At 39.4% G+C, this 14,381-nt stretch overlaps 1 protein-coding gene across 4 annotated transcripts in view; it reads left to right on the top strand.

Annotated features, from left to right (window-relative positions):
• MACC1 (MET transcriptional regulator MACC1) overlaps positions 1 to 14,381 on the top strand; it is an 89,815-nt gene that overhangs the window by 20,742 nt on the left and 54,692 nt on the right. For 2 of the 4 annotated variants that reach the window (XM_055420551.2, XM_055420549.2), the window contains exon 2: positions 9,166 to 9,325. The exons of 1 other annotated variant lie outside the window; for it this stretch is intronic. In XM_055420551.2, coding sequence (XP_055276526.2) covers positions 9,190 to 9,325 — 136 coding nt within the window. In that variant the 5' untranslated portion in view covers positions 9,166 to 9,189. Of the gene's footprint in view, positions 1 to 9,116; positions 9,326 to 14,381 lie in introns of all 4 variants that reach the window. One more of the 4 variants, XM_055420550.2, reaches the window with a different exon arrangement.

Genomic DNA, 14,381 nt, shown 5'->3' with positions numbered 1-14,381 from the left:
CATGTCAAATAAATGGGGGTTCCCAAGTGGCTCAGTGCTAAAGAATCCGCCTGCTAAGCAGGAGACATGAGTTTGATCACTGGGTCAGGAAGATCCTTTAGAGAAAGAAATGGAAACCCACTCCAGTATTGTTGCCTGAGAAGGTCCAGGGACAGCGAGCCTGGCAGACTAGAGTCCATGGGGTCACAAAGAGTCAGATACAGTTTAGCAACTACACAGCAGCACAGCATGTTAAATAAATACTACAGGAAATGAGCATAGAAGAAAGGACATGTGAGTCCTTTGCCTGTTTGCCCTTAGCCTCCATTTCTGTCCTCTGCTCCTCTGTGTATTGTAGGTTTGTGATAGCCCACAGATTGCCTTTCTAGGTTTTTATTGCCAGCAAGATTCTAGTTAGGCCTGTCCAATGGGAGGTCCTGCCAAGAGACTGAGAAATGAAGGAGGGGGAAAGTGACTCACTTCCTGTTTTCAGCTTCTGGGCCTCTATCTGCAGCAGCAAAAAGTTATGAACTTTAAGCATCCTCTGACCATTTCAATAACACAGTACAGAATTCTTCCCTAATTTGCACACCTGCCTTTTGGTGTACTCGTTGGCTGTACCAACACCAGAACCTGCAGAAGAGATCTTCAGTAACCTTAGCTCCACTTGAGTGGTACCTCCTCAGCAGTTGAGCACCAGTTATACAAGGCCCAGTTATATTTCCAGCCACCCAGCTCTCTCTAGCACCTTATTCATGGTCCAAGTACTGACACGGGACCCCTACTTGGTGTTTCCAGCGTCTCTTGAAGGACCACAAAAATGCATTAGCAAGTGGGCAACTGGATTCTACAACCTCATCCTTCCTTTTGTTTCCTTGGCCTGGGAATAATAGCTCCTTCCTGCAGGTGTCAATATCTAGGTTAGTTCACACTCTGAATTTTCACTCTTTCAGACTTCTATGCTTGAAAGCCCTCATATGGTTTTCTTTTTTTTTTTTTTTTTTACTGGACCCTGAGTGATACAGTAGGAGCTGTGTTTCTGCTAGTCATTTGCAGATGTGGATAAAATGTCTGCTAAGGGAGAATATTCAGATCAGAGCAGCTGGTGCAAGAGAAAGGTGAGCAAGCCATTCATAAAATATTGGTGCTTTGTTATCTGAGTTTTTAATACCAACCCTGGTTTATGGGCTTTGTGTCACAGTACAAGTTGTGTTTTGCAGGAAAATACTGTCTTTTCACAAAACAGAAAGCAAACATTATTGGAGGTGGTACTCATTTTTCTTGTCATTGTCAAATTGAATTTTGTAACAGCATAAGTCACAGGAATAGGTGCAGTGATTATTCTGTCATTGACAGTTCATAGGAAGCCTCTCAAAAATGAAAAAGTGGGTTATCATAGGAAAAAAAAAGCTTGTATTGAAAATCTTTCAATTTTTATTGGTTTGACGAAAACTAACAGATTTTTGTGTTGTTGCTGTTTTGATGCCATGAACTGTTCCAGATTTTTCATGTTTAGAATTATCTGTGCAGGCTGTGGGAATGGAAAAAGGCACTGCCAATTCCTTTTTGAAAAAAAGAGGGATGTTTATTTATTATGCCTTGACTCTTAAATTCATTTGTCAGTTCTGAAAATTTTTTATTGAGAAAAAATTTTTCTGTAATATCAAGATCAAGTAACAATTTACTAGTTAATGTATGGCCTTAATTATTATACAAATATTAAATAATAAAGTAGTAGAATCAAAATGTTTTGAATAAAGAAAGCCAAACAGGAAACTGCTCACAGTTAAGCATTTAATTTAGCATGAATGTAATTATCTTTAATATTCAGAAGACAAAAATGATATTGTATACATATATTTGGACAAACATATGAAATAGTCCTGATTTATTTTTTAACACCTTAAGCCTGGTATTATGGTTATTATACAGTGGAAGTGGCAAATAGATTCAAGGGATTAGATCTGATAGAGTGCCTGAAGAACTATGGATGGAGATTCATGATATTGTACAGGAGGCAGTGATCAAGACAAATTCCAAGAAAAAGATATGCAAAAAACAAAATGGTTGTCTGATGAGGCCTTACAAATAGCTGTGAAAAGAAGGGAAGCTAAAGGCAAAGGAGAAAATGAAAGATATACCCATTTGAATGCCGAGTTCCAAAGAATAGCAGGGAGAGATAAGAAAGCCTTCCTCAGTGATCAAAGCAAAAAATAGAAGAAAACAATAGAATGGGAAAGACTAAAGATCTCTTCAAGAAAATTAGAGATACCAAGGGAACATTTCATGCAAAGATGGGCACAATAAAGGACAGAAATGGTATGGACCTAACAGAAGCAGAAGATATTAAGACGAGGTGGCAAGAATACACTGAAGAACTATACAAAAGAGATCTTCATGACCCAGATAACTACAATGGTGTGATCACTCGCTTAGAGCCAGACGTCCTGGAACGCAAAGTCAAGTTGGCCTTAGGAAGCATCACTATGAATGAAGTTAGTGGAGGTGATGGATTTCCAGGTGAGCTATTTCAAATCCTGAATGATGATGCTGTTTAAGTGCTGCACTCACTATGCCAGCAAATCTGGATAACTCAGCAGTGGCCACAGTACTGGAAAAGGTCAGTTTTCATTCCAATCCCTAGAAAGGCAATGCCAAAGAATGCTCAAACTACCACACAATTGTACTCATCTCCAGCAAACTGTACACTAGCAAACTAATGCTCAAAATTCTCTAACCAGGCTTCAACAGTATGTGAACCGTGAACTTTCAGATGTTCAAACTGGGTTTATAAAAGGCAGAGGAACCAGAGATCATATTGCCAACATCTGATGGATCATCTAAAAAGCAAGAGGATTCCATAAAAACAACTACTTTTGTTTTATTGACTATGCCAAAGCCTTTGACTCTGTGGATCACACAAACTGAAAAATTCTTGAAGAGATGGGAATACCACACCATCTAACCTGCCTCCTGAGAAATCTGAATGCAAGTCAGGAAGCAACAGTTAGATCTGGACATGGAACAACAGACTGATTCCAAATCAGGAAAGGAGTATGTCAAGGCTGTATATTGTCACACTGCTTGTTTAACTTCTGTGCAGAGTACATCATGAGAAATGCTGGACTGGAGGAAGCACAAGCTGGAATCAAGATTGCCAGGAGAAATATCAATAACCTCAGATATGCAGATGACACCACCCTTATAGCCGAAAGTGAAGAAGAACTAAAGAGCCTCCTGATGAAAGTGAAAGAGGAGAGTGAAAAGTTTGGCTTAAAACTCAACATTTAGAAAATGAAGATCATGGCATTCGGTCCCTTCACTTCATGGCAAAGAGATGGGGAAACAATGGAAACAGTGAGCAACTTTATTTTGGGGGGCTCCAAAATCACTGCAGATGCAGATGGTCATCACTGCAGATGGTGACTGAAGTCATGAAATTAAAGGATGCTTGCTACTTGGAAGGAAAGTTATGACCAAGCTAGATAGCATATCAAAGAGCAGAGACATTACTTTACTAACAAACGTCCATCTAGTCAAAGCTATGGTTTTTCCAGTAGTCATGTATGGATGTGAGAGTTGACTGTGAGGAAAGCTGAACGCTGAAGAATTGATGCTTTTGAACTGTGGTGTTGAAGAAGACTCTTGAGAGTCCCTTGGACTGCAAGGAGATCCAACCAGTCCCTTCTAAAGGAGATCGATCCTGGGTGTTCATTGGAAGGACTGATGCTGAAGCTGAAGCTCCAATACTTTGGCCACCTCATGTGAAGGGTTGACTCTTAGAAAAGACCCTGATGCTGGGAGGGATTGGGGGCAGGAGGTGAAGGGGACGACAGAGGATGAGATGGCTGGATGGCATCACCAACTCGATGGAGATGAGTTTGAGTGAACTCTGGGAGTTGGTGATGGACAGGGAGGCCTGGCGTGCTGCGATTCATGGGGTCGCAAAAAGTCGGACATGACTGAGCGACTGAAATGAACTGAACTAGTGGGGGCTAATCTTCTGGTGTCATATCTTTTTGCCTTTTCATGTTTTTTATGGAGTTCTTGTGGCACGAATTCTGAAGTGGTTTACCATTCTCCCCTTCAGTAGACCACGTTTTTGAGAACTCTTCATGATGACCTATCCATCTTGGTTTGCCCCGTATGGTATGGCTCATAGCTTTATTGATTTATGCAAACCCCTTTGCCACAACAAGTCTGTGGTCCATGAAGGGGACCATGTTTTGTCAGAACTCTTCACTATGACCCGTCTTGGATAGCTCTGCAGGGCATGTCTTATAGTTTCATTGAGTTATGCAAGCCCCTTTGCCATGACATGGCTTTGATCCATGAGACTAGGTTTTTAGCTAAAAATATTCCTTTGAATTTAGGGGAAATAAACATATTTTTTTCCTAGAGAGACCGCCAATATGTCCTAATGAGAGGTTCACATGTTATGTAAAATTTGTGTATTAAAAGTTGGAGAGCTTTTACTGGGAAATGTTAACTAGGGAGATGCTTTTTGGGGATAAATCTATATGTATGTTTGTATGTATGTGGTAAGCTAGAAAATGTTACCCTGAACATAAGAAAACTCTTTTGGCCTAATATAACCAAGGTTTATGCTAAAAACAGGCTTTTATATTACCTTAGTATCCAAAAGTGTCTCCATCTAGATCTTATAATACTAAGAGAAAGAAGAGAGGAATACATAAACCCCAACAAAGCATGATAAGGGAGAGAGTATTTGTCCTTAAAGCCTAAAGTAGCACTGGTCTTAGAAATGATCCCTGGGCTATACCAGGAAAGGCCATGCCACTTACAGGGAAGAGAGAATCCTACATGTTTCCTTTATCACCTTGAAATCCCGTGTCTCTTACAATGTCTCAATAAATGTTTTTACCCCAGAAGGTTTGACTTGTAAAGATGGGCATCTTGAGTTGCACATATTTTATGATGTCTATCTTATGCTTGTCAAAAACAAAACAAAATGAAACAAATATATTCAACATATATATTCTCATATATAGGAGAATATTCTAGTATTCAACAATATATTCTTATCACCTTTAATTATGACTCAGTGGCTCTCAATGTTTGCTGTGCATCAGAGTCTTCTGGGCCATTTTTATAAAAAATAGTGATACCTGGGTTCTACTCCAGGCTCTTGTGACAGGTTCTTGACATCAGTGTTTGTTTGTTTGTTTGTTTTAAGTTCCATGGTTGATGATGCAGAAGAATGGCTGCAAATTTCTATTTTACATTAAACTAGTTAGGGGAATCAGTCAGGGGGCTGGAAGCAAGACCATCACAAAGCTCCTAAGCTGCTGGGAGTCCAGGAGGACTCCGACCTGGCACCAGGTGGTGCTGTGGGCACAACTCTGACCCTCCTGGTTTCCTCTTCTGAACACATGGAATCCACCAGTTCTCACAGAGCAGTGAGGGTCTCAGTAGAGGGAAACACAGCCCTGTACCTTGAGTGTTCCACCTGCTTTGAATGAACGGGGAGAGGCAGAGGAAAGGAAAGGAAGAGTTCCTTCTGGAAATGTCCGAATTTCTTTTGGGGGAAGTGAGAGAGTTCAACTTTTCAGTCTGATTTAATGAAATAAAAAGGACAGTGATGGATAAGTCTATTCATCCCATTCTGGATGGTTTCCTTTGTATTTAATTTGCTATTTCTATTAGAATTTAACACATGATAATAGAACCAACAAAGTCTAATTTAAACATTAACATTTGCCATTCCTGATGGCTCAGTTATGGGTATGTTTACTTTTTTCCTCATGATGATTTTAAATATTTAAAAATATTTACAGATAGAAGGAATGTATATTGATTACTTCACATACTCTATGTGGGACTATGTGTTTGTCTAATATAGTGTAATATAGTGTAATTACTCTAATATAGTCTAATTACTGGAGAAGGAAATGGCAACTCACTCTAATATCCTTGCCTGGAGAATCCCATGAACAGAGGAGCCTGGCAGGCTATGGTCCATGGGGTCACAAAAGTTAGATAAGACTCAACGACTAAACAGCATAGTGTAATTACAGTGACAACCATCCTGGTTTCCCTGGACTGAGATGTTTTAGTTTCAAAACAGGACAGTCCAGGGCAAACCCTCATAAATAGTTTGTCTCCCTACTTGTAGCCCATATATTCATTTGGGCAGCTGTGTTTTCCTGTTATTCACGCCTTTGAGTAGGACTCAGCATCTCTTATTAGTGATCCACTAAAACAAAGATCATGACATCTGGTCCCATCACTTCATGGGAAATAGATGGGGGAACAGTGGAAAGAGTGTCAGACTTTATTTTTCTGGGCTCCAAAATCACTGCAGATGCTGATTGAAGCCATGAAATTAAAAGATGCTTACTCCTTGGAAGGAAAGTTATGACCAACCTAGATAGCATGTTGAAAAGCAGAGACATTACTTTGCCAACCAAGGTCCATCTAGTCAAGGCTATGGTTTTTCCACTGGTCATGTATGGATGTGAGAGTTGGGACTGTGAAGAAAGCTGACGGCCGAAGAATTGATGCTTTTGAACTGTGGTGCTGGAGAAGACTCTTGAGAGTCCCTTGGACTGCACGGAGATCCAACCAGTCCATTCTAAAGGAGATCAATCCTGGGTGTTCAATGCAAGGACTGATGCTAAAGCTGAAACTCCAATACTTTGGCCACCTCATGCGACGAGTTGACTCACTGGAAAAGACTCTGATGCTGGGAGGGATTGGGGGCAGGAGGAGAAGGGGACGACAGAGAGTGAGGTGGCTGGATGGCATCACTGACTTGATGGAGATGAGTTTGAGTGAACTCCGGGAGTTGGTGATGGACAGGGAGGCCTGGCGTGCTGTGATTCATGGGGTCGCAGAGAGGCAGACACGACTGACCGACTGAACTGACTGACTGACTGACTGACTGATAAGCCTTTTTTACTTCAGTGTTCATGCTGTTATCATTTAATAGCAGCTGCACATTTGTACTGTCTCTCTGTCAAGAAGGTAGACTTTAGATATGTAAATGATTTACACCAGCATTTTAAGTTCAAACCTAGGAAGACTGAGTATACACAAAATATTTGTCAGAGGGTGTTTTCTTTCCTGGCAAAGAATTTGGGGAATCTTATAATTAATTCAATTCAGTAAGAATGGGGCAAGGATTGGCTAAAAAGTATTAGATTTTGTTGCAAAAGGACTGAGGAAAAACTAGTTAGAAAAAAATACAGTAATTTTTCGATTACCCTCCTTAGAAAGGTAAAAAGATCATAGTTGAATAATCAATCATTAAAAGAGCAGTTAAACTTCCTAAGTACTTTTTCTGGTTCCTCTTTTCCAATATTTCTTAAGTATCTTTGTCAGTAGCTACTCATTACTTATGCTAAAACCAACAGAATTGATGTGATTTTTTTCACAGATATGAGAAAAATAAAACAAATAAGAGCTATCATTTTCATTAGTGATTGGTATTAATTCGGGATTTATGGTGTTCAGTTTAATCTTTACAGCAACTTTTCTACCAAAAATCTGTAGCTTTATTGATATATAATTCACATACCACTAAAACAACTTTTAAAATATTTTTATACTTTGTTGTCAAGAAAGTGATGCTCAGACCAGTGAATTCATTTGTAAGCTTTGTTTTGAAGTTTTATCTAATTTCAAGGTCTGCATTCTTTCTCTTGCGCCCCAGTTCCTCTGCTGTCATGAGCCCACCACTGTTTTTGACAGGAGTAATGCAAATGCCTGTTAAAATATTCTATAAAGAATGATGGATAGGAGATAGGGTCCCAAAAGACAACTGACCAGCAATTATTTATTTTCCCTTAGGGGCTGAGGTCAGGGTCTCAAACCATCTGAATAATAGGAGAAGCTTCTGGAATAGGCCTGGTTGGAGAAATTATTTCTATATGCACAGGAATAATAGGAAGGAGGGATTGGAGGAAAAGAAAGAGAATCAACTGGTCCTGCCACTTTTTATATAGTACTTTGACTATTAAAGCAGCACTATCAATGTGGGCTCATTAATAACAATAACAACAATACTTATTAGAAGTCTTCATTTTTTACAGATGATAAACAGAGTCACAGGATTTTTAGTAACTTTCCTTAGTTTATACCCAGGGGTCCAAAATAAGAGAAATCTAGCTTCAAAGCCTCAATTCTTTGTACTTTACAGAAATGCATTTATACATAAAAACAGAAACAAACACTGCTGATAGGGGAAAACTATTGAGATCTCATAATGTCAAGTACTCTATAAAATGGTAGAGTTTTGCAGGGTGTAAAACTTATAAGAAAACAAACACAGCGTTAGTCTCAGGGTCCTGAAAAGGGCTGTGCAAGTCAAAGACCTACAGGTTCAGCACCTTTTGAAAAATACAAGCTGAGAGACTTCTCTTGCACTGAACAATGCAAAAAAAATATTGCTTAAGGTCACTATTTAGACAGTCAAAATCATATCCAGGAGCTCATGAAACAGTTAAACTTGTTCAGTTACCTACCAGCTCTCTGAAAGTGTCACCTTAACTTATTCACTTGTTTTGTTTTCATTTTTTTTTTTTAACTGAAGAACTCTATATACTTACTTGTTTAAGTGCATTGTACTGTTTGAGTATTTGTAAGCAGTCTTCAATTTTTTTGAAATCAAGGAAAATTGTGTGTGTGCATAAGGAAGATATATTTCTAAAAGTTAAACTTGAGAGACATTATTAGGAATATTATATGGCAGCAACAGACATTTGATAACACCTTCATTAAATGTTTTCCACCCTAAAAGTACTAACTTTGTTCTATGACTCGGAAGGTTAGTATCCATATGTTTCTATGTGGGAGCATTAACACAGCTATGATCTCAGGAAGGTTTCAGCCCATGTCATAGCTGTAATATGCAGAGGCAGAGTGATCTGTTCAGGTCTGCCATTTAGCTGCTCCTCTTAATTGCACAAGTGGGAGTGAATCCCATCTCTAGCTTAGCTGATTGTTTGGATCAGGAGATAATGCTTCTCTGGATCCTCATCAAGAACTGGAGCATATAAATCTGTATGGGTTGAAACGTGTAAACAGAAACTCAGTTGAGAGAAACTAAGTAGAGTGGGCTTTACTGGACCCAACGATCTGTCCTGCCCTTTTGTAACCTCACATTCTTCTATTAGGACGGGGAAATAAATAGCTGCTTAGCTGGACCCCCTGCTCTCTATCCAGTTTGACAGAATTGCCCTGGGAGAGATGCCATCAGCACATGTTAAGAGAGAATTCCATAACGGAGACTCACACTGTTCAACATACAGTAAAGGGTGGGCCAAAGATGCTCTTCCTAGCAGTTACAAGCTCCCCAACACTCCCAGTGATGTTGATGCCTCCGGTAAGTGGTTTGTTTGTATCAAATGCTCACTGTGTAGCTGTAACTAGGAATGTTTTCCTTATTGTGGTCTCTATGAGAAAGTGGAGAGACAAATTTTTGGTCTATTGCTAATAATATACTGGAACTTACAGCATGATGTTGGTAAAATTATTATTTTTATTTTCATACCAACTCTCTGCAAGTATCACCCTAATTTATTTGCTTATATGTTTTATTTTTTACTGAGGAACAACACACACTTACTTGTTGGGTAACTGCATTATGCTATTTGAGTATTTGTAAGCATTTTCAAATTCTTTTTTAAACCAAAGTGTGTATATGCCTACACACACTCACAAAACTCCATCCTTAAAATGAACATACTGAAAGGACTTCAAATTAATAAAACAAATGTTCACTGATTATCAATTATGTGCTTCAGTTCATTTCAGTTGCTCAGTCGTGTCTGACTCTTTGCGACCCCATGAGTCACAGCACGCCAGGCCTCCCTGTCCATCACCAACTCCCGGAGTTCACTCAAACTCATGTCCACAGAGTCGGTGATGCCATCCAGCCATCTCATTCTCTCTCGTCCACTTCCCCTCTTGCCCCCAATCCCTCCCAGCATCAGAGTCTTTTCCAGTGAGTCAACTCTTCGCATGAGGTGGCCAAAGTATTGCAGTTTCAGCTTCAGTATAAGTCCTTCCAATGAACACCCAGGACTGATCTCCTTTAGAATGGACTGGTTGGAACTCCTTGCAGTCCAAGGGACTCTCAAGAGTCTTCTCCAACACCACAGTTCAAAAGCATTAATTCTTTGGTGATCAGCTTTCTTCACAGTCCAACTCTCACATCCATACATGACCACAGGAAAAACCATAGACTTGACTAGACAGACCTTGGTCGGCAAAGTAATGTCTCTGCTTTTTAATATGCTATCTAGGTTGGTCATAACTTTCCTTCCAAGGAGTAAGTGTCTTTTAATTTCATGGCTGCAATCAGCATCTGCAGTGATTTTGGAGCCCAAAAACATAAAGTCTGACACTGTTTCCACTGTTTCCCCATCTATTTCCCATGAAGTGATGGGACCAGATGCCATGATCTTAGTTTTCTGAATGTTGAGCTTCAAGCTGACTTTTTCACTTTCCTCTTTCACTTTCATCATGAGGCTTTTTAGTTCCTCTTCACTTTCTGCCATAAGGGTGGTGTTATCTGCATACCTGAGGTTATTGATATTTCTCCCGGCAATCTTGATTCCAGCTTGTGCTTCTTTCAGCCCAGCGTTCCTCATGGTTTACTCTGCATGTAAGTTAGGTCAATATTAAATACTGATGATTTATAATGAACATTTATCAGAAGTATATAATACTCTCTGAAACACTTCTCTCTCCATGGATTAGCCTCTGAACTATTGAAAGATTTCTTACCATTTTTTAAGTGTTGGTTACATAGTTCTGCTCTCTGAAGTGAAAGACGGGATGTTGCAAGAATGAGATAAAGTCAGGATGAGTGGAACCAGCCTTGCCAAGGAAGTGATCTTCTCTTGCTTTAGCCAAATATCCTACCTAAAAAGTCCTTTTTTGGTAGGAGGTACAGTGCATGAGGCTGGAGACCACATTATTTTACTCTCATTGAATTAAACTTTTTATTATTTTTGGTTCAAAGTCTTAAAATCTAAGCCATTGTTACTTTTGACATCATATAGCATTAGAAGTTTAAAAGATCTTATGTGTTGTTCTTATAGTACTCATGGAAATGGCTAGAACTATTCTCATACTCTCCTTCTCACAGAGTTCAAATCAGGAGGTGAGAGTTTGATTCTTGAACCACCAGTGATGATCCTGGTATCCTGGGCAACTCTTCAGCTCAGTTTTACCATCTGAAAAATGAGCATTCTTTGTCTAAAATAATACTTTTCTCTTTTCTTCATGGTCACTTGTAACTGCAGTCCCTTGCATTAGTTCTGAAGGCTAAAAATTACCAACTGCATGAGCCAAGATCACTCCATAATTTGCAATGCCCAGTGCAAAATGAAAATATGGAACCCCTTGTTCAAACATAGTACTTCAAGATGGAAACAGCAGAGTATTAGACCAAGCATGAGACCCTGCTGAGAATGGGACCCTGGTTCATACATTCTTCTTGTGGGTCCTGCTAACTTGGTGACAATCTTTTGGGGTCAAGATTGTGACTTGATGATACTCTCCAGCAACAAGCCCGGGCATAGCCTCTCATCTTACTTCCTTGTTCTGACTAATGGATAGGAAGCATAGTGTCGGGTTCAAAAGCTTGTTCTCTAGAATCATTTATCCCTAAGTTCAAACAATGGCTTTGCTGTTTAGTGCCTACGTAATTTTGAGCAAATAAACTCCCAAAGCTCGATTTCCTCATCTTTAGAACCAACTTTCTAGAGTTGTTGCAAGTTATAAATGAGAAAATTCATGCATGGCACTGAGGATGATAATAATAATAGCTCTTATTATGAGTTGTTGTTGTTTAGTCTCTAAGTTGTGTCTGACTCTTGTGATGCCATGGACTATAACCCGCCAGGCTCCTTTATCCATGATATTTTCCAGGCAAGGATATTGGAGTGGGTTACTATTTCCTTTTTCACTTGTTATGGATATGTTTTATTATTTTTCAGGTCTGAAGTATTCCTTTTGTGTATTTGTTTAGAGTCCTTTACACTTTCTGTTTCAGACTACGGTTCCCAGGAAGGTTTTTTGGCTCCATCATGAAGCTGAACATAAAACAATTTCCACTCTACTGTTTCTCTGTTTCTGATCTGTACTTGTTAATATGATGTTATCCTGCATAATTATTGTAATTTACCAAAACTTCAGCTTTGCCAGTGATGGAAGGGTGGTAAGATAAAAAGGACATGATGGAAATCTTGACATGGTTATATTGACAATATGATATATTGATAGAATGTTTTGAGTCACAACAATTGGAGGCATCATAGAAATGATTGTCTATTACTAATACTGCCTAATGCACCAGGGTCCCTGCTGCCCTCCCTGGAGAAGAACGTAAAGCTATTTTTCTTAGGAAAAGTGACTGCTGATATTTTCCCTGTCAGGTCTTTTAAATCTTTGACCATGATTACCAGAGGTAACACTCAAATGGTTTAATGACTAATAGTAAGGATATATACAACACCAATCAGAGATTGCCAGTATACAATCAGAAAGTGCCCTGGGGTTAATATCCAGTGAGGCCATACACATGATGAAAACATCCAGTGAAATCACAGCAGGTAAGCATCATCACTTATAATTCTTTTGTGTTCCATTGAGACTTTTTATACCAGTTGCATTTTCAGGAGGAACTCAAAAGCCTCTTGATGAAAGTGAAAGAGGAGAGTGAAAAGGTTGGCTTGAAGCTCAACATTCAGAAAACAAAGATCATGGCATCTGGTCCCATCACTTCATGGGAAATAGATGGAAAAACAGTGGAAACAGTGTCAGACTTTATGTTTTTGGGCTCCAAAATCACTGCAGATGCTGATTGCAGCCATGAAATTAAAAGACGCTTACTCCTTGGAAGGAAAGTTATGACCAACCTTGATAGTATTTTAAAAAGCAGAGACATTACTTTGCCAACAAAGGTCCGTCTAGTCAAGGGTATGGTTTTTCCCGTGGTCATGTATGGATGTGAGAGTTGGACTGTGAAGAAAGCTGATCGCCAAAGAATTGATGCTTTTGAACTGTGGTGTTGGAGAAGACTCTTGAGAGTCCCTTGTACCGCAAGGAGATCCAACCAGTCCATTCTAAGGGAGATCAATCCTGGGTGTTCGTTGGAAGGACTGACACTAAAGCTGAAACTGCAATACTTTGGCCACCTCATGCGATGAGTTGACTCACTGGAAAAGACTCTGATGCTGGGAAAGGTTTGCGGCGGGAGGAGAAGGGGACGACGGAGAATGAGATGCCTGGATGGCATCACCGACTCTGTGGACATGAGTTTGAGTGAACTCCGGGAGTTGGTGATGGACAGGGAGGCCTGGCGTGCTGTGATTCATGGGGTTGCGGAGAGTCGGACATGACTGAGCGACTGAACTGAACTGAACAAAGTTATTTAGGTAGGTTTGGCATTTTGGGAGTGAAGTCCACTAATCCAACAATTGCTTTTCTGACATTTTAGCATGTACTGTCACCTATAAGAGTTATAGCCTAGATGGAAATATTTTTAATATCACATAGGTCAAGAATTAAATGCAGTACAGATTACAGAAATATAAAGGAGATCTGAGATATTCAAGGACAAGTTGGAAAATACTTCGAACCTACTTGGTGGCTAAAAATAGCAATCCTCCCTGCATAATGACTAGCATAAGCATAATGACTTCAAATGAATGCATTTTAAAGGAGTAATTCTTTTATTTTTTTTTACTTTAACTTTATTTATTTTTATTTTTCATTTTTTTTTAAATTTTACAATATTATATTGGTTGTTTTGCCATACCTTGACATAAATCTGCCCCAGGTGTACATACGTTCCCCTTCCTGAACCCCCCTCCCACCTCCCTTCTCCCCTTATCCTCCCTCTGGGTCATCCCCGTGTACCAGCCCCGAGCATCCTGTATCATGCGTTGAACCTGGACTGGTGATTCATTTCACATATGATAATATACATGTTTCAATGTCATTCTGCCAAATCATCCCACCATCACCATCTCCCACAGAGTCCCAAAGACTGTTCTATACACCTGTATCTCTTTTGCTGTCTCGTATACAGGGTTATCATTTAGTAATTCTTTTAAATGGTACTGCTTCCCAGGTTACTCTGGGAAACACTGCCCCCCTTCTGAAAAAAATCTGCAATCTTTTACTAAGTTATACAGTTGGTTAATTTTCTCAGTCACTTAAGGCCTAATTTAATCAGTAAAATAAATGAAGATCAAAACTTTACTCATTGGTTCTTTAAAGAAAAAAAAGTAGATCATGTAGAGTCAGGATAATTGTGTTGTAAAGGCATACTGGCAAGAGTCCCCAGTTAAGTTAGTAAGGTAGTAGATTGCTCTTTTCCTACTTACTCATTCCAAAAAAGACTGACTCACACTTCTTTAGACAAA

This window comes from Moschus berezovskii, chromosome 3 (genome assembly GCF_049115385.1).
Source record: "Moschus berezovskii isolate FMDL1 chromosome 3, NW_MosBer_1.0, whole genome shotgun sequence".
Taxonomy (NCBI): Eukaryota; Metazoa; Chordata; class Mammalia; order Artiodactyla; family Moschidae; genus Moschus; species Moschus berezovskii.
The sequence above is the reverse complement of the archived record's forward strand: the minus strand, read 5'-3'. Positions and strand labels throughout refer to the sequence as shown.